The sequence below is a fragment of the Martes martes genome, assembly GCF_963455335.1.
Source record: "Martes martes genome assembly, chromosome: 3".
NCBI lineage: Eukaryota > Metazoa > Chordata > Mammalia > Carnivora > Mustelidae > Martes > Martes martes.
Window position 1 is genome coordinate 73079573 of NC_137890.1, and position 24666 is coordinate 73104238.

The 24666-nt window shown below is 40.5% G+C and overlaps 1 protein-coding gene across 1 annotated transcript in view; it reads right to left on the reverse strand.

Annotated features, from left to right (window-relative positions):
* MTUS2 (microtubule associated scaffold protein 2) overlaps positions 1-24666 on the reverse strand; it is a gene marked incomplete at its 5' end in the record, with an annotated part of 367203 nt that overhangs the window by 147685 nt on the left and 194852 nt on the right. Inside the window, one exon of the mRNA XM_080797952.1 lies at positions 503-601. Coding sequence (XP_080654078.1) covers positions 503-601 — 99 coding nt within the window. The remainder of the gene's footprint in view (positions 1-502; positions 602-24666) is intronic.

The following is a 24666-nucleotide window of genomic DNA, read 5'->3' on the forward strand; positions in this document are numbered from 1 at the left end:
CAAAAGAGGTTAAATGCTTCACGGTATGAATTTTCATGATATGAATGATTTTCAACTATCAAATAATGTTACCTAGTTTATTCCTATCTGAAGGTAAATAGATGCTTTCTGTTGATGAAATCGCAAGTATTTGATATCTGTTGTTTCTCAATTTTTCTTCTTTTTAGGAAATATTATCTCTGAAGGTTAGATCTTCAAAGTCTGTTTTTCGATTATAAACTATTTCTACATGCTGTCGGAATAACAGATACCCCTACATGAGAAGATTCTACCACTTAAAAGTAGCACGGTAACATTTCTTTCTTTTTTTTTTTTTCCAACATGGACCAGCTGATGATGCCAACAGCTGGTTCATTTCATCTCGAGTAAGAACACACCAGTGTAGTTATGTCAAGCTCTGGAACATATCACACACATCACATGGGCTGGCCCTGCTCTATTAATGACATGTGAACCAAAGAAATTACAAGTCCAAATGGCACAGATCATATTTCTTAAATACCTGGTGAATGAAGCTTAGTGGCTGAAGCCACGGCTCTCTTAGGAGATGAAACAGCAGGTTTGTTAACATCTTGATCTTTCTGTACTTCTTTCTTTGATCCTAGACCGAGTTGAAAAAGAGAAAAAGAAGGAAAGGAGCTAGTTATAATTGAAACTGTAACACAAGTTGTTTGTGGCAAGGGAGGCTTCACAAAAAGCAAAGGGAAGGAAGTAATATTTGGCTGATTTGTTGCTATGGTCACCACCCCCTGTGCTCCAGGGAGGACACACACATTTAGAGCACAGGGAATTTCATTGCAGTGGTCAGGAGAATCAGCACACTGCTGCCACCTCTGACTTGATGAAAAACAACCCTGTCTCGGGGGGTCACTGCACCCCAATGACTCTGACAAACTATCTGGGAATTAAACGTGTAGCGTCCTCAGCCACTAACTCAGCCTGCCCGCCTCTTCCTGCCCCAACACATTTTTCAGAAGACACAGATGGAAGCTGGAGCCGAACTCAGCTGCTAATGACTTCGGCATCCCTGAGACCCGAGCCACGGGGACGTGGTCTGCTTCTAATTAATTTCCATGCAGCTGGGCCACAGAGGTGACCCAGAGAGCCTCTGAGTTCTCTCGGCTGCAGCTGAGCCTTCGTGGGACCTGCTGGCAGAGCTGGCCCCGGCAGAATGGGGTAACCTGAGCACAAGAGATATAAGGACAGCATGTTCTGTCCGGGAGCACAGCGCCACTTCCCTGTGTATGCCGGCCACGGACCCTTACCTTCACATCACCTTCGTCAGAAAGGCCAAGGACCGTGGATGGAGGAGTAGAGAAATAACCCAGACCTGGACGTACCCAGACCTGCCTCTACAATTTATTATGTCATTTAAACAGTAAAGCTTGGGGATGGTTCCTGAGATACAGAACACGTCCCAGTTCCCACTCCCCAAAGCCTGCGACCTCACTCCTCTTTCAGAGCTAACTGCTGGTGGCGATTTGGTGGTTATTCTTCCAGACCTCTTTCTAGGTACTTACAAATATTATCTACACATATACAAACACAGGTGTTGGCTAGCTAAATGAATCATATATGGCAATTTCTTTTTACCTATCCACACTTTTAAAGATTTTTTCCTATCAGTGTATTTATAGATCTTTTGAAAGTGCCACATATGGGTAGGCAAAAAATGCACTGTAATTTATTTCCCCACTGTCCTACTGATGAACATTTCCATTGTTTGCAAGTTTTAGCTATTTAGATAGCGACGTGCGCTGTAATACACATTCTTCTACTTGTTTCTTTGCACACAGGGACCAGTATCTTTACAGGAAAAATACATACAAGTGTTTTTGCTGGATTAAGAGTCTGCTCATTTGCTGTATTGCTAGACACAGTCCAGCTGTCTTCCACAAGGAGCTACAAATTTATGCTCCCAGCCAGGAGTGCATGAGGCTAACTCTTTCTGCATGCCTCATACCCTACTGACATCAAAGTCTCAATCATTTTCACTTTTGCCAGACACTTAGAGTCTTTTCATATTGGTCATGTGCATTTCTTTGTTTGAAAATAGCCTAATTAAATCCTCTGCCTATTTTTCTTACTGATGTATTAGGAACCTTTCATGTATTCTGGATATTAATTCTTTCTGTCTGCTATATAAATTATATTTTCTAGCCTTTCACTATTTGAAATTTATCTATAGTATATTTCATTGTACTGTGATTTTAAATTTTAATATGTTCAAATATATCAATTTTCCCCTTTCTATAAAAGCACCATTATAGCTGATTTATCTGTATGTGTGCATATGGATATATGATGGTGGGGAGAAATTATTCCAGGAGTTTGGAGAGAGGGGCAGGTATGTGGATCCAACCTCCCCATCTTTCATTCTTTCCTGGCCTCACTGGGCTCCCACTTCCCCTACACCATCAGACCTGCCTCACTACCCCTTCATCTTTGCTCACCGGCTTTCTACTCATCTACCCACACACCTGTCACCATCTCTGCTTTACTGCTTTTCAACAGACTCTTTTCATCCCGTTGACTGAACTCTTCTAAAGCCTGAATTCTCTCTTGTATTTCTCCCCCATTGTTTTTTTCCTTCCTACTCTCAATATGCTTCCTGGCATTTAGTTAACATACCCCCAGTCTTTTACATCACAGTAAGTGGCACCATCATTCACTCACTGTGTTCAGACCCCAACACTAGGAGTCATCCTGGTTTGTGTCTTTTCTCCCTACCCCTATTCAGCCCATTAGTAAAGCTTCTTGTTTCTCCTCTGAGTACATCCCAGGGCTGCCCTCTTCCCTCCCCTCCGCTGCCTCTGCAGAGCCCAATGCCACCACTTCCTTGTCCTCCCCCACAAGAGCCTCCTACCTGATTTACTGTTCCCACTCCTGTCCTCTGAAGCTTATTCTCCCACAGCAGCAGAATAATTATTTCAAATCTAAGTTAGAGCAAGTGATTCCCAATCTTGAAATCCTCTGATCACCTCCCAAGATACTCAGAATGAACTGTAAACTCCTTGTCACATCTATGAGGCCCTGGAGACTGGCTCTAGCCAACAGAAATAGAAAATGAGCAGCTTGTGTCATGTAAAATTTCCTAGTAACAACATTTAAAAAGTAAAAAGCATAGTGAAATTAACTGTAATAACATTTTTATTTCACCCAACATATTTAGTATCACTCCAGCATCTGGCACTGACCACATTTTGAGTTCTCAACAATGGCCCATGAACCACCAGCCACCATACTGAGCAGCTCAGCCCCAGATGATCTAGTCTTCTGCCTACGCCACAGACACTGTGGTAGCTAACTTCATGTGTCCACTGGACTGGGTCATGGTGGGCCCAGACGTTTGGTCAAACATTACTCTGGGTGTTTCTAGATTAGATTAAATTTAAATGGTAGACTGAAGAAAGTAGACTGCCCTATCCAATGGGAGTATGCATCCTAAGATCGGCTGAAGGTCTGAGCAGAACGAAAGGCTGGCTAAGAAGGAACGTTGCATGCCTGACTGGTTGAGCTGGGATATCAGTCTTCTGCCCTCGGGCTGGAACTTACACCACCAGCTATCTCTGGGTGTCTGGCTTGCCCGCTGCAGACCTGGGGACTTCTCAACCTCTATAAACATGTGAGCCAATGCCTCATAAGAAATCTTTTTTTATATATAAAGTATTTAGTTATAACAACAGATTTTGTATTACACAATACATAAATTATATATATTATAACATACATATTTTCTATATAATCTGTCTCTCTATAAAATGTATCCCACACACATGTGTGCATATCCTACAGGTTCTGTTTCTCTGGAGAGCTCTAACACACACTTGGCATCACTCTGCCCCTGCTCACTCCCTCCGGCCATACTATAGTGTGGGCTATGCCGAAGCCACGCCTCCTCCCATTCTCCATTCAGCTCCGTTTAACTGGAGTTCCCTCTGCACAGAATATGCTCCCCTGAGACCTTGAGCACAGTTCATACATCCATTCATTCAGGTCTCTGCACAAATGGTAATCCTCAGAGAGGCCACGCCTGATACTACAGGTTAAACAGCCCTCCTGCCACCTGCCACTCTCCCCTATACTTGCTTCATTATTCTTCATGGCGTGTATCGTACCCATAACACATGATACCCTCCTCTGTTTGTTTATGTTCTGCCTTCCCCACTGGATCGTGAGTGTCAACCCTAGGACCACACTCATCCCGGCCCAGTGTGGTCATTCAGTCAATTCTGCCTCCTGTCCCCTCCTTCCCACTGGGCTTCTTTCAAGATGTCCTGTCCAGGCACATGGGGGCTTACTGAAGGCGGGAACCTGGATCCTGAAAGCCATCACCTCACTCCACTGAAGCCAGACCCACCCTTCAGAGGACCCTATCTATGGCTCACTTTACTCTTCATATCCCGCCTTCTGCTCAGATTTTAGGTATCCACAAATATGGAAAACTACTGAGACTCATGGGAGTTGAAATGTTAAAAGCCAAAAGTTTGCATTAAACACATTACTTCAAAAGAAAATTAAACGTGAATATTTAGTCAGTGTTTCAGTATTTTTTATTCATCCTTCATGGAGTGCAATCTGGCTGCTTCTATCAAAAATTTAAATACTGATATACTTGACCTAGCAGTTCTGCTCCTAGAGATCTCTCTTTGGAACCTCTGAGTGTTACCGTCCATGGCTGTCAGGGTTTTGCTGTGGTGCTTAAGGGAAAATGTTATGTGCAACGAGACTTCATACGTTATTCACAATAATAAAGGAGAGTAAATCATCAAAATGCACACTGGGAAATGGTTAAATAAATGATGGTATACCCATACCATGTACTTTTATGCAGCCATTAAAAAGAATGAAGTAGTTCTATATTGTACCAGCATGGAAGATGTCCATGATGAGTAAAAGAGCTAGCTGTGGAACTCTATGCATGGTATTATCCCATTTTTATAACACAAAATATTATCTGTATTATACTTTACATAAGAAGATTTGAAACAAAGGCACCAAATTGTTAATAATGGTTACCTCTGAGCAGCGGGATTGAGGAGATATTACTTTTTATTTTACCCTTTTTTATGATAACCACATATTACTTTTATAATGAGAAATAAACAATAAAAGGAGTGAAACCAAAACCAAAATGAAAATAATTTGTCTGCTCCATGAAAGGATGAGGAGAGAAAATGAGCCTATGCAACTAATTCTGTAAGAACAATTTTGATGGAAGGTTTCACGGTCCCTCCCCCAGGAACACAGTGCTGCCTAGAAAACTCCTGCGTGGTTCTGGGAATTCTTGATGGCACAGAAAATTACAGCAATTAGTCAATCCTTTCCGTACTTTTTCCAATTTTCTTGCAATCCAGACTCAGCCTTAATGATTCTGAAGTGTACTATGAGCTTTCACCTAACTCTAAGATGCTGAGCATCTGGGAATGCCAGAGTGGGTTGTGGTCTCAGGATTTTCCTCCTGTCCCTCTGGACAGTCTCTCTCTCCTTCACTGCAGCTTCCTCCTTTGCCTGTACTGGAGGAAAGCTGCCCCAGGGTCTCAGCTTTCTCCCGTCCACTCTTCTGGATGTTCTTGACGGGCTCAGCAGGCTTGCATCCCTAAGTTGCACGCGCTGAAGACCAGGTCACCATGCCCCACCTGGAACGAATTTTCTTCTTCTCAAATAACTCCTCTTCCTAGATTTTCTTTCCTGGTCAGTCATTCCCCTGGTCACCGAAAACAGAAGCCAGCAAGTCCTCTTCTCTGTGCTCCATCAGCCACTACTTGTCTGTCCCATAAAGCAGTTCCTGAATCAGGCCTGGTCCCCATCCCCACTTTTTACCCTAGCTCAGTTTTCATCATTTCTCACTGGGACAGCTGGAAATCTCTAAGTGATGTCTCAGTCCCCTCTCTCACCATCTTCATATTCACCTGGCTCATCCTTCTTACCAGTACCAGGATGAACTTTCTTAATCATTACCCAGACCACATGATTTTCCTTTTAAAGCCTTTCTCAAGCTTTCCATGGTCTTCGGTAGCGAGTCCCAACTCAACGGCATGGGGTATGCAAGCTCCAGAGTCCTGCTTCCTCGCCCACGGGCCCCTGCAGTGACAGCGATTTCCATGGGACATCCTGTCTTCACCTGGGCTGTTTTCTCTGGTTGGAGCACCAGATCTCTCCTTTGTCAGCTTTGGCCCATTCCTGATCATTCTCAGATTCAGCTCACCTCTCTTCACTGAAGGCTTCTGTATTATTCCCTGTTGCCACTGGGACAGATGGCCACAAAGGAGTGGTTGAAAACAACACAAATGTCTTCTCTTACAGTTTTTGGAGGCCAGAAGCATGGAGTCAGCCTCACTGGGCTAAAGTCAGTGCGCCAGCAGAGCGGATTCTTTCTGGAAGTTTCAGGGAAATATCTGTTTCCTTGTATTTTTTAGCTTCCAGTGTTCCTTTGTGTGTGGCCGCCTCGACCATCAAGGCATAGCACTCTGATCTCTGCTTCTGTCCTCACATCTCCTTCTCTAATGGGTCCCACCTTCTGCTTATGAGGATCCTGGTGATTACAGTCGGTCCATCCAGCTAATTCAGGATGGTCTCCCCATCCAAGACACCTAACTTAAGCACAGTTGGAAAGCCCTAGTGGTCATGGAAGGTAATACTCAGCGGTTCCAGTGACTAGGGTATTATTTAACCTATGATAATACCTTCTGTGCCTAACTGAATGAATAAATGAGGAAACTCTTTTTAACTCACCAAAAGCGCACTAATTTCTTGGTCCTTCCTAGTCTCCTGAGTCCCCATCACTTCTTTATGAAGTTTTCCTTCATTTCCTCAACTCCTCTTGAATATTTGTCTTTCCTTAAACCCTGTTCAGCCTTCCCTGTTTTCTTTCCCCTAGTGCAGACTACATACCTCTAGCGGACATCTCCGGTTTGGCCTGAGCAGCTTCTTTTAAAGTACCCATGCTCACATAAGGGGGACGAAATGTTGGGGGGACTAACACTTCCCTCCTCATGGGTCACGTGATGTATGTGTTGAGCGGGGGAGGGGGGGAGGTACGCTGACACACCTGGATCTGGAGGGGGGCCTGTGACCCAGGCCTGCCCAGTCAGAGCTCTGCATCATGCTGGCATGACAGACCATCCTGGTTTGAGAAGGAAAACAAAACCCAGATTGAGATAATGAGAACCTTTAACTTAGAAATTTTGCTGGAATTACTAGAAAAGGATTCTTTTTCTGATAGATGCCTGAACTGGTAGGATGTAAGCCTGAGCTTCCCTTGACTATCTCTGACTCCGTTTAGGAAGAGACTTTGTGAGGCACCAGCCAAGAGAGGGGAATGTAGGGACAAGAGACAAAAAAACAACAAAAAACCAAACAAACAAAAAAAACAAAACAAATTCACGATGTCATTGTTTAAGGATCTGGGTACAGCTGTATCTCACATTAGTAATATCACCTGAACTTTTCAGTTATGTGATCCCAAATCCTTCTGACCTTTTGCATTCATTTTTGGCTAAGCCAGTTTGATTAGGTTTTTGGGACTTGCAACCAGGCAAGGCCTGAGAAGGTCCATTGGAGAAAATAGCTCCTTAACAGATCTATATATGCTCATTTCTTATGGGCTCATAATTGGTCAAAGCTAATTCTTGTGTACCTCAGGCACCTGGAAACTCAAGAGCTATATAAAAGAACGTATGTATACAAAATCCAGAGCCCTCTCGTGCTTTTGGGGAGGAAGGAAGAAGGCGCCAGGAGGGGGAAGAAATGCCAGCCTCATTGGAATCAAAGGATAGAATCACAGTTTTGATTTGAAACCCTGCTACCGATCATGTCCACCCCAGACAATGACTGTACATTCAAATGGTCTTAAAGTATTAATGCTATATATAGAAAGCAGCAAAAAGCCTCCCAAAGGTCTAAGTTGAAGGCTTCTGCCTGGCAATCCATATACAGTTGCTCAAGGGAAAAAAAAAAAGAAAAATAGTGTAAAAGCTCAGTTTCTCATGTGGACAAGACCCTGCACAGTGACATGACTGACTATTGCAGCTGCGGGGAGAAGACCCATTTGGTGTTTTATTCCTGAGCTGACATCATAAAAATAACTAACACCCCATTCATCATGGGTGCTTAAGGCAGAGACCACTAGCCAAGCTGCCAGGGAGTCATGAGAACATGAGGAAGGTTGCCCAGTAGAGAATGATGGGCTTGCTCTGAGAATGAGGTTGGCATCTTAGAAACAAAATATGATGGTGAATGACAGTGGGTCATTCAGGGTTCTGACCGAGCACCTTGAAATGGGGAAAAAAAGAGATTTAAGATAATGGTTAGAAGAATGTTATATACGTTTTCATAAAACTCAATAAGCACGTTGAAAAAACTCAAAGAGGATTTTTACAGGCTCTGAACCTCAGACACAAGAGGCCACATGTGCATGTGAGTCAATCTCAGTATAAGGAAGGAAAGATAGGAAACAAGAAAGGATAAAGAAATATACACAGCAATAGACTTTATCTCCCACCTGTCTGACATTCACACACTAGGCACCTGTCAAAGCTGACCCACTCCCAGACAAGGAACATGAAAAACCATGGAAGGAAGGTGGAGAGGAGCCAGAATAAAACCGAAATGCGAATGTGGCAACAATACAAGTAATTATTATAGAGCCAGTGTAACTGAAAAGAGGTAAATAGGAAAAAAACGAATGATGCAATCATGGAGCAGGGATTCTGATGTCACTTATAAGACAAATGGAATGTGGGAACATTTCAAGGGAAGATTTATAGAGTTTGAATAGAATCAAGCATAAAAACATTAGATAGGAATGTATCACATAATATATTCCCCCATCCCGTCCCCAACATATGCTTACTCATTCATTATTAAGCAACAGATACGCATCAGGCACTGTTCCAGTGAAAGTCAGTGGGATGAGCTGTCATGGAGGTTATACTTTTGTTGAATGTACATATTCGTGTTTATAAATGCCGGGAACTAGCTTGCAGTTGCTTCCACGTATATTATCTCACTTTACCCCACTTCTAAACTCTTTTGCTGTTGGTATCATTACTTTGCAAATGAAGAAAGTGAAGGTATAGAGGTTGTAACCTATCTCCATTTACCAGTCCATGGCTGAGCCAAGCTCCGGACCTGTGACTTCCTGCTGTCATTTTATCCTGCATTTCATTGCAATGGCCCCAGTGAGTCCTGAGACATAATGAATCCTATGGCCTGCCTGCCCACCTGTACTCAGAAGCACAACAAATCCAGGTGAGTCTGACTCCACGTGAGAGTCTAAAGGATGGTAGGACGGGGCCCAGGTGAGAATATTCAGAGTGGAGTCAGGGGAGAGGGCAGGAGCACGTAGATGCTGAAGGTCTTCTATTTTGGGCAGGGACTAAGAGACCTAAGAACAGCTCAAGACATTTGCTTTCTAAAGCTGGAGGCCAGTAAATCCCTACCTCCTTTTGACCCCATGACCCAGCCTGGTGTGGGTCTTTTTGCGTTCATAGTACTGGGTACTTGGTAGTTTTAGTCTGCAAACCCTCATCTTCTGAGTTCTGGGAAATTTCTTGAAGTGGTACTCAGGCAATTTCTTCCCCTCTGACTTCTCTGTTTCCCTTTTTATGGAACTCATATTATTTGTGCTCCAAGTTTTTATCTGTCATTCAATCAATCGATAGAATTAAGTATACACACACACACACACACACACACACACACATATCCATCCTATACATAAATGTCTCTTTTGGGTTATCTCCCATGCATAGGACACTTAGTACACTCAAAATTGAACTTGTGACCTAACAAAATGTGTCAGTCCTGCCGTCTCTCAGTAAATGTGTTTTAGGGTTAAACCAGAAATGTCGCTTTCAACCTCATTTCCTCCCCTTTCCTCACTTCCTCGCATGGAATAAAATGTCAAATCCTGTGAAATATAATCACATCTCTCTCTTAAATTTAGTCCACTTCTGTTTTCATAGTTACCACAACTTCATTCAGACCAGTGTCGCTTCTCTCGTGGAGTTCTGAAGCAGCCTCCTTCAGCCTCTGGTCTCCAGTTAGCTCTGCTCCTCCTTGTCCTTCAGATCTCAACCCAGAGGTCTCCAGATGCTGCTGTCATGCTCTGCGGCCACACCTTTATTATACTCTAGACCTTCTACCTGTCTCTATTCCCCAACAGACAATATGTTACAAGAGAATTGACCACTCAGTAAACATTCATAAACAAATGAGTTGGTATTATTACTAACTAATTATGTTCTTCCTCTGGGGGAAATGAAATCAACCTTCAGATCTGACGGATTCCTGACATTTTGAAATCTCTTATTTTCTTCTTCTTATTTCTTCTCCTGTACTTCTCTCTCCCTACCTCGTAAACAGGCATGTCCTAAGTGAGTAATGAGAAATCCCTTTACACACTGTTAGAAACAAAATGAGTGAAGCTCTGAATGTGACGGATCTGTGGGAAGGAAACAACCAGCTCTCCTGGGGAGTCACGACAGCGCATGATCTCTTAGGTCCTGAGGAAATGTGAATAAGTCAGTTGTGGTGGGAAAAATACTTTGTATTTTTGAAACTATACAAACAGAGATTAGGGTTTTTTATTCATTGTGGCACTTTCAGTGAGGTGAGGCTTGATGAAAGAAATGGTCTGGATTATTTGTCTCATTCGACCTAAAGATTTACTTTCACATTAATTTGAAAGCATAATAAAATTGGGCTTTTCAGAGCTAACATTTTCTGCACATAAATAAAAGTCCCTAGCATGGTCTACTTAGAATTAAATAAGTGCCCTCATGTTAGTATTCTGCTGTTTTACTCCACAGGCTCCAGCAGCCCTTTCTCATTTTCTGAACTATTTATTCCTTAAAAGATCCTTCACATTCCTTTATTCATTCATCCATCATATATTTATTGGGTGGCCCCACTTTATATGGTACTAGCTGCTGTAGATTCCAAGGTGAAAAGACAAAATCCTTTGTCTGAAAGTCACCAATTAGTGGGACATGTAAATAAGTAATGACAAGAGAATGTAACAAGTGCCAGCCTGGAGGCCTGAGTCAAGATTTCTCTCTGGGAGCTCCAAGGAGAAGCCGGGTAGTTTCCCCAAAGAAGGTTACTCTTGAGCTGAGATGTGAAGTATGCAGAAGAACTGCCAAGAAAGAAAGGGTACAGTCAGGATGGGGATCATGTGCAAAGATACAAGAGGGTACGGGCAGCCCGCTCAAGGCCAGTAGGGTGGGGTCTGAAACTGGAAGCTTGAATTCTTGGGTCCAGCCTACCTTGTCTCTGGCCCTGCCAGCATCTCCCACTTCACTAGCAAGATGAATATTCTGTTTCCCTCCAGCATTTCTGAATTCCCCTGAAAATCCAATGCAAGGCTAAAAAATACCATGGTTCAGTTACACACTTAATATGCTACATATGTACTTGTATCCTTTTTTATAAATGTGAAATTATAAAAGAGATTGAGGTTGCCAATGAATGGAATGATGACTAATGAAAAAAAAACAAAGGAAACAGGAAGTTAAACTGTTACTGGCTGCTGCTGCATGGAGTTTAAGTTTTCTGACAAGGAGACAGATCAAGACTCAGTCATCGCATGTCAATAAATATTTAAATACATTACTTCCATTTTTATAAAATGTTACATTTTCATTGTAGAAAAATGAGCAAATAACGGGGCACCTGAGTGGCTCAGTGGCTTAAGCCTCTGCCTTCGACTCAGGTCATGATCTCAGGATCCTGGGATCGAGTCCCGCATCGGGCTCCCTGCTCAGCGGGGAGCCTGCTTCCCCCTCTCTCTCTGCCTGACTCTCTGCCTGCTTGTGATTTCTCTGTCAAATAAATTAAAAAATCTTAAAACAAATTATTTTGAAGTTGGAAAAAAAAAGGAAGTTGGAGTTGGAAGTAGGAAGAAGACATAATGGGGAGGAGGTTGTTTTTTATATTAGCATATCTGTTTAGGGCCCTGATGCTCAGCTCTATTGTTTGCTTAGTTGTGTGACCTCAAGCAAGTTTCTTAAACTCTCTGAGCTTTGTTTCCTCAGGTGTAAAATGGGAAATAATAACCCTAGCCTCCAACATTAGGGAAGAATACAATGGTACAGTGCATTAAAAGTGTTTACCATAATGCCAGGCACATTCAAGCACGCCAAAAAACAGTACTTACTAACAGTATTAATAAGTTAATACTTAATTATTATAGGTCTTTGTCTAGAACCTATAGATTATAAGCACTGTACTGGTGTATGAAATCATTAGTGAATGAGGTTGCTATTATTCCCTTTTCTCCAGTGAGATATCCAAGGTCAGAAGGGTTCAATAATTAAGTCAAGGTCACATAGCTATTAGAAGTGTGACCACAGCCGGAATCTGCATCTAACTTCAAAGCTTATTCCCTAGTTCCTCTGCCATCCAAATTCTACATGATAGAAATTTACTGTAGTTTATTAATAAAGTTGTTCCATTCACTGGAAAAATTACATGGAGAAAGAAATGTCCAAGGTGGCTTTCATTTTTTTAAAACCTAAAGAGGTACAGCCAATTTAAAAAAAAAAAGATCAAATTTTAAACTTTCAAATAAAGGCCCTAGAATTCCTCCTCCCCCTCCGCCCCCCAACCCAGGTCATGTGCAAAAAAGTGCTGCGTGCTGGCAGCCAGAGCAGGTTGGTCCTCTGGTGGATGGTGTTGGTCACAGCTGCCATGTGAGGGGGCGCACACACTGTCAGAATTACCCAGAGCCAGGGCTACAAAATGAGCACCAGGTGCAAGTGAGAGCCTTGCAGTCTGCTGTCCAGGCTTGAATTCAACCCTGACCTCTGGTTTTGTTGCTTTGGGCAAATGACTTGATTTCTCTATTCCAGCTTCCTAATCTAGAAAATAGGATTAAGAAGAATACCTATGTATCATAGGTTATATATGAGAAATGAGATGATGGGTATGGCTAAGTATACAGTAAGTACTCAACAAGTGCTGACGGTTATTATCATGGTTGCTCATCATTGAGCCTCACCTCAATTTGGCCTGTATGATATTGAACCCATTGTCCCAGCTCAGATCCACAGCATGACTTTGTGATGTTGGTTTAAGTTGCACATATTGAATAATCAAGCATTCTACTCTATCCTTTCCCCAGCTCTCTCCTGCCATGTAGACTGCTCAAGAGGCAGAGTTTCTTCTGGGCCAGAGGACTCTGTATTTCAGAATCCTGTCTCCGGTGGCCGTTACTGCCTTCTCACCTACAATATGGGGCCCAGATAACCTCAGGGAAGCCATAAATAAATGAGATGACACATGGTTGCTGGCAAATTACTTTTCTTTATCTGACACAAGCACAGTTCTAACCACATTTAGGCTTCTTGGGGGTCTCATCTTTCCTCTAAGCCCTTATATAACAAATATGGCTTCCTTCATAAGAGGAATTCTACTTGATCTTCTTGTGATATTATATATTCTAAAGTCCTACATCTTAACAAATGTCATATTTAACCAACCAATCTTCCAATAGATAAATGAATGGAGGATGTTAGAAAAAGAAGAGGCTTTGGAGGAAGACCTCAACTAAAATCTTGAGTTGGCTACATAGTAACTCTGACACTGGGAAAGTCACCTTTCATCATTTTTAAGAAACGAGGAAAGAGATACTCCACAGTATTTCTCCTGTGTTTAGGAAGAGCATGAGTTTAAAGCAATTAGGGCAGAGTCCAGTACTTAATACGAGGCAATAAATTGTAGAGATCATGTTCATGATGATGGTGGTGGTCATCAAGATGGTCAAGACTTAGGCTAGTGAAGGACTCATCATAGCTAAGCAATCAATACATGGTCATCTTGAATCAGATGTCTGGAAAGTGATTGGGAGAAGTAGGGCAAGAAGAACGGCATCATAGAGAGAACAGTTTGAATGAGGAAAAGCACAGGGACATAAAGTGCTTTTGCTTATTCAGGGAACCAGCAGTGTAATGTGGTGTCATGGAAGAAAGAAGGCTGAAGTGTTAGGCAGGCACACTCAGGAAGGGCCTGTACCAGGCCCAGTGACACCATACCCCACAGGGTTAATGAGGTTAAAATGGTCACCAGTAAGACCTCCAAGGACCTCCCTCTTCCTCTTCAGAGGAACATTAACCTTATCTTTTAGAGGAATGGGAATGAATGGGAAGAGCGCTGGCTGGCCTAGACCCGTGGCCTCAACCACTGGTGGCCAGATGGACCACAGGGTGTCTGATAGTTACCTCTGCCTCATTATAATATTAAAATCTCCACCCAAGAAAGAGTATAAACCTCATTAACATAACATGATGCACGTATAGACATGTTTCCTAAGTATGCATGTACCACCTTATGGCTACCTCTACATGCAAGGACAAGACTCCCCTTTCTAAATATTTATCCTAACCCTAAACAAAAGAAACCCACTCACCCCACTTGGGGAGTCATGGCTTTGTAAGTTATTCCCCTCAACCTCATTTGCTCCAAGTAAAATTTACTTTGTGCCCCAACTCCACCTGGGGTAGTCTCTGCCTATAGCTCACCGAGGAGCAAAGTCAAGTTAGTTGGGTTACACACAGAGTCTGGATCTGTGCCTGGAAGTAGGGGGGACCCACTCAAAGGTCCTAAGCAGGGGAGAAACAGGATAAAATCTGTGTTTAGAAAGGTGAAAGGCTGCTGGCAGCAGTTGGGGAAAGTGATAGGAGGGATTTAGATGCCTATGGGCTAGGCTGGTTGGGTGATTATTGACTAGTGAAGTGTGGGGCCCAAAGCAGTTTCAATACAAATATGCTGATTAATGGATTAAAAATGAAAGATCTGAACACTTTCTAATGTCCAAGAAGTGCGCCATTTTTCTTCAGTTATATTAGAAAATGGATGACTGGCATTTGTCTCTTTCTTATATTTGCATTTTTTTCTACTCCCCATGAGGATCATAATTAGCATGAGGCAGTTCACCAATGTAAGCTAGCCAGTAGAACACACAAATCTAGAGAGAAATGGAAAGTCTTAAACACTGACATGTAATTAAAAGTTCCACGTTCATCGTGCTAAGACATCGCACGACATCATGGTAGCGATTTGCATAACAACGCATTTAAAGCACAGAAGGCAGAGTTGTGAAACACATAAATGTCAGAAATCACAATGGAAAACACAGCTCCGAAAGACCATTTGCATTCATTACTGCTGGACCAGCTCCCACAGCTCTTCGAGGCTGACAAGCAGAGTGGCCAAAATACCAGGTGCATAACCTTTTAGATACGTGTGTATACTCTTAAACGAAAGTGGGGTTTTTGTGCCCTACTTTTGAGCATCTACCACAAAACAAAAGGTTTCACACCAGCCTGCAGGGTGGCTTAATAGCGAGGTGAGTCGTGGCATTTTATAAAGTCTCCTCTGGGACTATGCATTGTCCCCTAATGCTTCCCAAATTGCCTATAATAGTCTTGTTGTTTTATTGAAGGAATTTGAAAGACAGCCAAGGAAGACAAATATTTCTTTCCCCTTATGGGATCATTCTATGGCATTTAATCAATTATAATTAGTAAACAACACTCTAGCCCACTAAACTGTCAATAGTGGATGAGGTCATCAAGAGTTCTAACCCAAGTGCCCTAACAAAAACAACAACAACAAAAATGAAACCATCCCAAGGAACCGCTTAAGGGACAATTTCTGCGTAATGATTAAAATCAGGGTGGCCTCAGCAATAACATCAGAGATGTTGAAGCAGTTGCAAGTTTGCCATGTCATTTCTTCTTCATGTGGTCTTTTGACTATTCCACAGCCAACAAATTCCTCCATAAGAGGTGTGCAGGGGGGAAAGGTGCGTGTATAGCTTTTCAATTTCAGTTTTAATTGTTAGCAGCCCTAGTCCACGAATTTGAGGGGAGCGCGCCTCAGGGACCCCAACACTGACAAAGATGAAATTGCTATGTTTCACCTGCATGGAATGCTGTTCCCCACCACTGCTGTCTGGCACCTTCTACTGATCCTTTAGGTCTGTGTCTATGTGTTTTCAGCACACTACATTATGTATATAATATGCCTTCATTGTACACTCATTCCCCTTTCACGGCATAAGTATAATTAAATAATTTAGCATGGAAGTACACATTCTATGTTTTTCTCTTATACCCTCAGATCCACAGGGACAAAGACTGCCTGTCTCATATATCTTGATTTCCCCAAGTATCCAGCACAGCACTCAACTCAAAGAAAGAGCTCAGTAAATATTTGTTGAGAGAGCAGATGTTCACCAACCAAATTCCACTTGTCCTCACCCCCCAGATGACTGTGAGTTGACGCCAGTGTCAGAACTTGTGATTAACAGCACTTCTTGGCCTGTTGTGAGGGGCTAGGAACCTCCCCACTGCCGGCCAGGAAAAGCAGCAAACAGGCCTTCTAGGACACCCAGCAATGATGAAGTGGACAGCTCCTCTTTCCAGACATTCCATGCATCATCCCCAAGGTGTTTTTCTGTCTCTGTGACCTCATGCAAAGGAATGGTCTCAAATTTATTGTTTTAATTTTTCCCCATTAAAGATTCTTTCTAAACACTTCTACTCTGCTCTACACTCCTCTATCCCCAACCTACTGCGGCTCCCCCGTTGGCTTCACAATGACAAATATGTTGAAGCTGTGTTTGCAACGGAGACTCAGACTCAAGGAGAACATAGTCAACACAATACAGTAACACAGTCTATACTGAAGAGTCCAACACAGCCTAATTGCTTTGAACTTGCCTCCTTCAGGGGCCACTCCTGGGAGGTTTCCGAACATTCCTGAGTCAACATGAGCTTCCATATTGTGAGGTGCCATGACTCGTTCACTATCAGAAAAATAACATGGTCTTGGAGCTACTTCTTTTAAAAGAGCATATATCACAGGCTACACTAAGAACAATCCTCAAATCTTCTAGAACTAAGATTCCAGTAGCAGCTAAAGTGATCCTTTCACCTGCCCTGTTTTTTTCCTAAAGCAGAATATCTTATTTCAGCAAGCTCTTCCTCAACCTCTTCATTTAAGATGTGCTCAGAAAAGAGAAGTAATATTTGGCCAGACTGGAGGGATGGCAGGAGCACCTGGGTGAGTAGCTCTCTCTGGCCCACATGCACATCAAAGGCTCAGTAAACACACACTATAAGAATGTGGACAAAATACTTAGATTTTTAAATGATAGTCTCCCTGGAAATACTTAAACTTGTGGAATTTAATTCAGAAATAACAATCTGCTTTTAAAATTGTAAAATGGATTTTTCATAATACAAGTGGAGTTTCTGTAGCTTGCAGAGTAACAGCCTCAGTATTCCCAAACTTTTTTTTCCCTCAGACAAGCTACCAACTGTTCCTTTTCTATATAACAACAGGAAATCCTTCCATACCTTAGGCTGAATAAAGTAATTTTATTTTTTATAATATATCATGTCAACAACAGAATCAAAATACATATTGACCAAGAAGTAATTGATCTTCAGATCAATATTTTCAACTGGAAGTATTTTCCTCTTTGCTACAACAATTGCAAACCAGTTTGAAGAGTCAACGTGTGACGTTACTGATGTAAAATTATAGGGATCAAGGCACTGTTGAGATTCTGTATTTGAAATGAACCACGGAAAAGCTTTTCATGAGAATTTTGAGAAAAAAGGACTATTGAAAGACCAAGGCTACATTTCTAAAACTCTCAGGAACCTTCCTTTTGCACACCCATTGACAAGATATTCAGTATTTTTTTTTTTAATCATGAGCATCAATCTACAACTTGCTGTTGTCATTGCACTGATGTCTATGAGGTAATGATCATGATTAACTTAACAGGAAGACAATATTATGGGAGTGGGTCATATTTTACAGCTCCCACCATATTTAGTACAGCACACTAGCTCACAGCCTGTGTCTGAAAACCCAGGGAAGGAAGGGCATGGGTAGACCATAGAATTATTGTAGCAGGGTTGCCTAGGTGGCTCAGTTGTTAAGTGTCTGTCTTCAGTTCAGGTCATGATCCCAGGGTCCTCAGGTCGAGCCCTGCATAGGGCTCCCTGCTCAACAGAAGCCTGCTTCTCCCTCTCCCAATCCCCCTGCTTGTGTTCCCTCTCTTGCTGTCTCTCTCTGTCAAATAAATAAAATCTTTAAAAAAAAAAAAAAGAATTATTGTAGCAGGTCTGAGTAACTCTATGGGAGGTCACTAGCATTGTCCTACAAAGAAGAACTTAAGTCTCTAAGACATAATTTTCAATGGTAGTTATTTCAATAAAATGTAATTAACTGGCCTCCACTGGAGTAAGACTATTTAAGGAGCATGGCACAGAGATTAAGTATGCAGGTTTCAAAGTCAGACAGACCTAGCCTGATTCCCACTCTACTATACGGAAGCTATATGACCGTGGGTGGGAGGTGGTTATTTAATTTTTCAAACCTCAGTTACCTCTAGAATTAAGTGAGGCAGAGTATATCAACCCCTAACCATCCTGCATGGTACATAGCGGATGCTTGATAAATAGGTCTTTAAAAAGGAACAAAAGAACAGGAAAAAAAAAGGACTTAAAAAGCAATTTTGTTACTTATGTGCTTGGTATCTGAAACATTCTGCATCCTTCCAATCAGCAACAGAATACTGCACTTAAAACAAATTAATGTCAACTTCTTTGCCATCATAAATTAAACCGAGACAACTCTCCCTTGGGAGAGCCAGACTATGCATATGCTAACCATTTCCTTCTATGGCTTCTCCAAACTCTTGCTTATTGAGGAAGATTCCATAAAGGCACTCCTAGATCATTGCATTTTAGTTTCAATTTGAAAAATCTCTTCAAACAATTCCTATTTAATATTGTATCATTGATTTAATTGACTTATGGCTATAAGAAATAGCTACTAGTCAAAATATGTCATGTGTAAAGCCATATTCAAGTGTGACTCAGTATTCCCACTTTTAGGAACCTATCATAAGAACACACATGCATGGGAATGGGTTCATGTAGCAGGCTTGGACTGCTCAAACACTGCCCATTCTCAGGAAGGGCCTGTTTTAAAAGACTGGCCCTTGGCCAGCTCCTATAAGCTGAGCCTTTGGAATGTTCTGACTGATAAAGTGTTCTCTAAGCCTTCATGAAGCCTTGAGTCACACTCTACCAGTTTGCCTAGATGGTTTACACAGCAGGTGGTACATCTCTGTGACTGACCCATAATAAAAACCCTGTACAATCAGGCTCAGGTGCTATGCTATTACACATCACTGTGGGAGCAATTAAACACATCCGTGATATTCCACTGAAGGGATTCTTGGAGGCTTGTGTCTGGTTTCTTCTGAACTTTGCCCCATGAATTTTCTCCTTTTGCTTTTTCTTCTCTCTTCTTCCCTCCCCTCCCCTCCCCTCCCTCCCCTCTTTTCTTTTTTTTTTTTCCTTCCTTCCTTCCTTCCTTCCTTCTTTCTTCTCTGGATCCTTTCACTGCTATAAATTGTAACAAGAAATAAAGCAACCTCTGGGTCCAGTGAGTACTTCTAGGAAATCATCAAGCCCGCGGGGGTACTGACAAACCCAACAAAATGTGTTTTTGCAAAATAAGTTTATTGCAATTAATTGTTTCATGATATTGAAACACTGAAAACAATTTAAATGAATAGGAGATAAACAGTTCTACAAATTAGGGTAAATCAATATAAAGTTTTTGTAATATCACTAAAAGCAGCATTTTCATATATTTATCATGACATTGCAAAATGCTTGGGATATAAAGTTACCTGAAAAAAAGCAAGATCCAGAACTATATATAAAGCTTCAATCTAAGTATGAAAAATTTCCCTAGCTGTACAGAAAAAGCCTGGAAGGAACTATGCTCATATATATTCGAGGCTATTCATGGACAATGAAGTTATGAAATATTTTATTGCTTCCTTTTTTCTATATTCTTCATGCTTTCTCCTCAGAGCAAATTATTATCCTATTTTTACTGAGTTATTTTTATATATTTCAGTGCCAAATGAAAAACGTGTATGGAAAAGTTTTAACAATAGAGAAAGAAGATTAAAACCGAAAAATTAAAATTTTCTTCTTATTACAACTTCTCCTTTGTTGGATACCACTCTGCTAATAGCTGTTAACTACTTAAATGATACTTTCTATACTTTTTCTATAAATACGCAAAAAAGGCATAGATGAAAAAGATCTATTTTTAGTTTGGGTTTGGCAAAAAAGGGATTTTCTGCAGCTTTTTTTCCTTTAACAACGTACTATGGACATCTTTCCATATAGAACTGTCTCATTCTGTTGAAAGATTACATAACAATCTAGTGAATTTATGTATCATAGCTTATTTAAATATTTTGATACTGACAAATATTTAGATTGCTTCCAATTTTTTGGTATTATAATCGATATTGCAAAAAAAAGTGCCTGTACTTACATCATTGCTGCCTAAGCAAGAATTTTCATGTGAGAGATTCCCAGAAGTATAAACATTGGGTTACACACTATATACACTTAAATCTTCATGGATGACAAACTGCCCTCTGAAAGCTTATACAAATTTATATTCCTATTAATGCTACTATAGTGTTCATTTGCCATATTTTTACTAATGCTGGTTATAATAAACCTTTTTAATTTTTTCTAATCCAAATGAAAATGATGGTATGTCACTAAAAAAAAAACAACACTAAATGTATTTAGTTACTAATGCTTTTGAACATCTTTTCATATGTTAATGGCTATTTTTTTGTACTTCTACTGTGTGAACTGCCCGTTCATATCTTCCACCTATTTTTTCCAATTGAGTAGTATTTTTCCTATTTGTTTTCACGTAACACTTTCTTGCAACATTTTCATTCAGTTTATCTTAATTCCATGATGCCTTTCATTGTAGAAATGATTATTGAAATAATTATACAAACATAATTAATTTTTTATATAGTTAAATCTATCAATTTTAAAACATTTTTAGGTTTCTTTTCAATTCTTTCTTTCTTTCTTTCTTTCTTTAAGATTTTACTTATTTGTCAGAGAGAGAGAGCATGTAGCTAGCACAAGTAGGGGGAGCAGTGGGTAGAGGGAGAAGCAGCCTCCCCTCTGAGCAAGGAGCTCAATGAGGGACTTGATTCCAGGACCCTGAGATCATGACCCAAGCCGAAGGCTGACGCTTAACCAAATGAGCCACACAGGCCTTCCTCCCAGGTTTCATATCATGTTTAGAAATGCTTTCCCTATCCCAAAATTTTAAAACTACTTTTTAATTATTTTATTGTCAGAATACTATGTTTAAGACAAAGTTGTCACTATGTTGTTCAACATACACATTTTTCAATTCACAGAAATAACTCTTAAAATCTTAAAAATTTGGACTGAGAAATAAGCTTCTCTCTTCTGAAGAAGTGACATGATCCTCCCACCCTGGTTTTTGTTTGTTTGTTTGTTTGTTTTCACCCCAGATTGTTTCTTCTTTTGCTCTTGTAGTCAGGAAACTCTGGGCCTAGTTTTATCAAGATTTTCTTTTTTTATTAATTGGAGTTTTATCCTTGAATCTGTGTTATTCTGTGCTCTTTACTGAATGCTACATTGGATCTTTTCTGAAGTTAGAAAGCAGTTAAATTATAAATAAATTAGAAAATGATTAAAGAAATAGCAAAAGGAAGTGATTACATGAATAAATAATAAAAATCTATTATATTTAATTTAAACTTTTTCAGGTCATTGTTCTTAATCCACTTTACTATGAATTCTTGGTCTGCTAGAATTAACTGGAATCCTACTGATAAGATTATGATCTCTTGTTATCACTCTATTTATTAGTTCATAATTGTTTACCTTATTGTGAGCTTCTTAAAAACTAGAACCATTTTAATTATCCCTGAATCCAAGTCACCCTATGGCTTAAAATAAGCACTTTGATGTTTCTTGAATGAAAGAACCAGAAAAAAGTCACTCACAAAAAAAAGCTCACATCAGAAATCTAGGTTAAAGACTACAGCTGAAGTACTCTCCGGGTATGTTCTATTGTGGGTATGTGTTGTATCTACAATTGTGGATGACAGTAATTGAGCAGATGCCCCAAAGATACAAGAGCTCTGTCATCATTAGCCTGGAATCATCAAGGGAAAGAAGCAAAACACTGTAGGTTAGAAATGTTTCCAATAACATGGGTTAAAACAAGGGTTGGCGTTATCTAAGTAATTAAGAAACCCAAACCCCTTGCAGTCCCAAGAAATCCAATTATTTGGGATTTAATTGTAATCTGTATGCTCACCTTCTGCTTTTTAAGTAGCAGATGACACAAGGCAATGTGAAAGCTGATTTTGTTTCCAAAACTAGATTTTATTTAACTTAGACATCCAAACCAATGGAATAAATGCAAAGCTAAAATTCAGTGATAAAATTTTTCTTTTACCAATTTATTGGTTCATATCCTGAGTCTTGGTTTGCTTATCTATAACTTGTAAAATAATACTTTTCTCCCTATCTCTCAGAGTTTTAAGGACAAAATTAGAGTTAGTACATTAAAGTATATTTATAAAGTAATACAAAGTAGAAGAGAATTCCTGTTATCAAGATCACATGGCTTTCAAAAATCTCTCGTGTGGTTGAAATATTTAAAAAATTAATGAAATTTTATGGGCCTCAATACTGTCACTTCCTTTCTTTCTCTCCTAAACACCTGACATATCTGATTTCCATTTAACTGGACTTCAACTAAAACAACCACTCTTTCAACACATTTTGCTATATTATTACATAATACCTTCAGTATATACACTAGAGATGTTAGTCTAGTCAGTTTCATGTATTCTATTGATCAACTTCAACAATGTGTAAATATACAGTGTTGTTTCATGTTCTGTAAACACACTCACTCCACCTGCCATCATCCTGAGTTACTTCGAAGTAAATCTCAGAGAGCTTATTCATGTGTGAATGTTTAAAATATGACTTTTTAAAAACATAACCACAATTATTACATCATGCTTAAAACACTAGCAGTAGATTTACATTTCCTCAGTTATCTTCAAACAAAGTTTTTTGGGCGTGTTTATTTGAACTGGGATGCAAAATAAGATCCATATTTTGCATTCCCCCTTGTCTCTTTTTACCCCCCAAATTGTTTCTTGCTTCTTGTTTTTTACAATTATTGTTGTTGTGTAAATCAGTTGTTTTGTCCTATCACATTTCCCACCATCAGGGTCTGCTAATTCTATTTCCATGGCACTATTTAATATGCTTCTCTGCCCTCATGTTTCCAGTAAATTAGTATTTAGATCTAGAAGCTAGTTCAGATACATTTTGCCCCCAAAACTAATTCACAGACAATGTATAGATTTTCATCAGTACAGTTTATAACACCCAATTGTATCTTTCAATTGTATCTTTTATTACCTTCATCCCTGATTCACTAGCAGCTGTGAAAAGATATGCTATCCTATCTTGTTAACCAGAATATTTTTATAAGAGAAACTTCCCTTTATTAACTATTTGGTTGTCTTGAGGTACAGACTGAACAGAAGCTGAAATGTTCTATTATTTTCCTTATCTACCAGCTTTCAAAAATAACAGGTGGTTTCCAAGCATTCTCCAAAGTGACGGTTTCTGCCTATCTTTTGTATCATTATGCCCTTGTGGATATACATATATCTTGGTGAATATTAATCTGCTGCAGCTGTTATCTTATTGCTACTCAAACTTTATTTTTTGTTTTTTAAACCAGTAGGAGCTTATTCGGTTTGACACTTGAGTCCTTTTGATAGAACTCTAGCAGTCTTTGAATTCTTCTTGGCTTCCTGGAAAGGAAAGATGCTCTACAGGTCCCCGCAGAAGCAGGCATTTCTTCAAGGACCCCTCTCTCCCTCTACTGGGAAATGTATTTAGAGATCACAGTCTGGGCACTGTTTGTGCCCTTTATTTTTCCTAGTCTACTTTTGGAAAAGATTCCTAGAGGTGGGACTGCTAAGTCAAAGAACAAAAATGTGGGGCACCAGGGTGGCTCAGTGGGTTAAAGCCTCTGCCTTCAGCTCAGGTCATGATCCCGGGGTCCCGAGATAGAGCCCCACATCGGGCTCTCTGCTCAGCGGGGAGCCTGCTTCCTCCTCTCTCTCTCTGCCTGCCTCTCTGCCTACTTGTGATCTGTCTGTCAAATAAATAAATAAACTCTTAAAAAAAAAAAAAGAACAAAAATGCTCACGCGATTTTATTAGATAATGCCAAATTCCCTGCACAAGACACATCTTAGGTTGTACCCCACCCGTGATGTATGAGGGTGCCTCTTTCCCTGCAGCTTCCCAACAGCAGATGTTTTCAATCTTCTGGAATTTTGCCAATCTACTAGGTGACATATTATAGCCCATTGTAGATTTACTTTACATTGTTCTTATTATGAGTGAGGTAGATTACCTTTTCTTTCTATTTTTTTTTTAAGTTTTATTTATTTGAGAGGAGAGAGAAAGAGCATAAGCAGGGGAAGGGGCAGGAGGGGTGGGAGAAGCAGACTCCCCGCTGAGCAGGGTGCCCGACATGGGGCTCGATCCCAGGACTCTGAGATCATGACCAGAGCGGAAGGCAGATGCTTAGCTGACTGAGCCACCCAGGCGTCCCTACATTATCTTTTCACGTGGCTTTTTCTAAGAACAACTGCCCAAATTCCTAGCCTATTTTTCTACAATAGTGGTTCACAAAATATGACCCCTAGATCAGTAGGAGT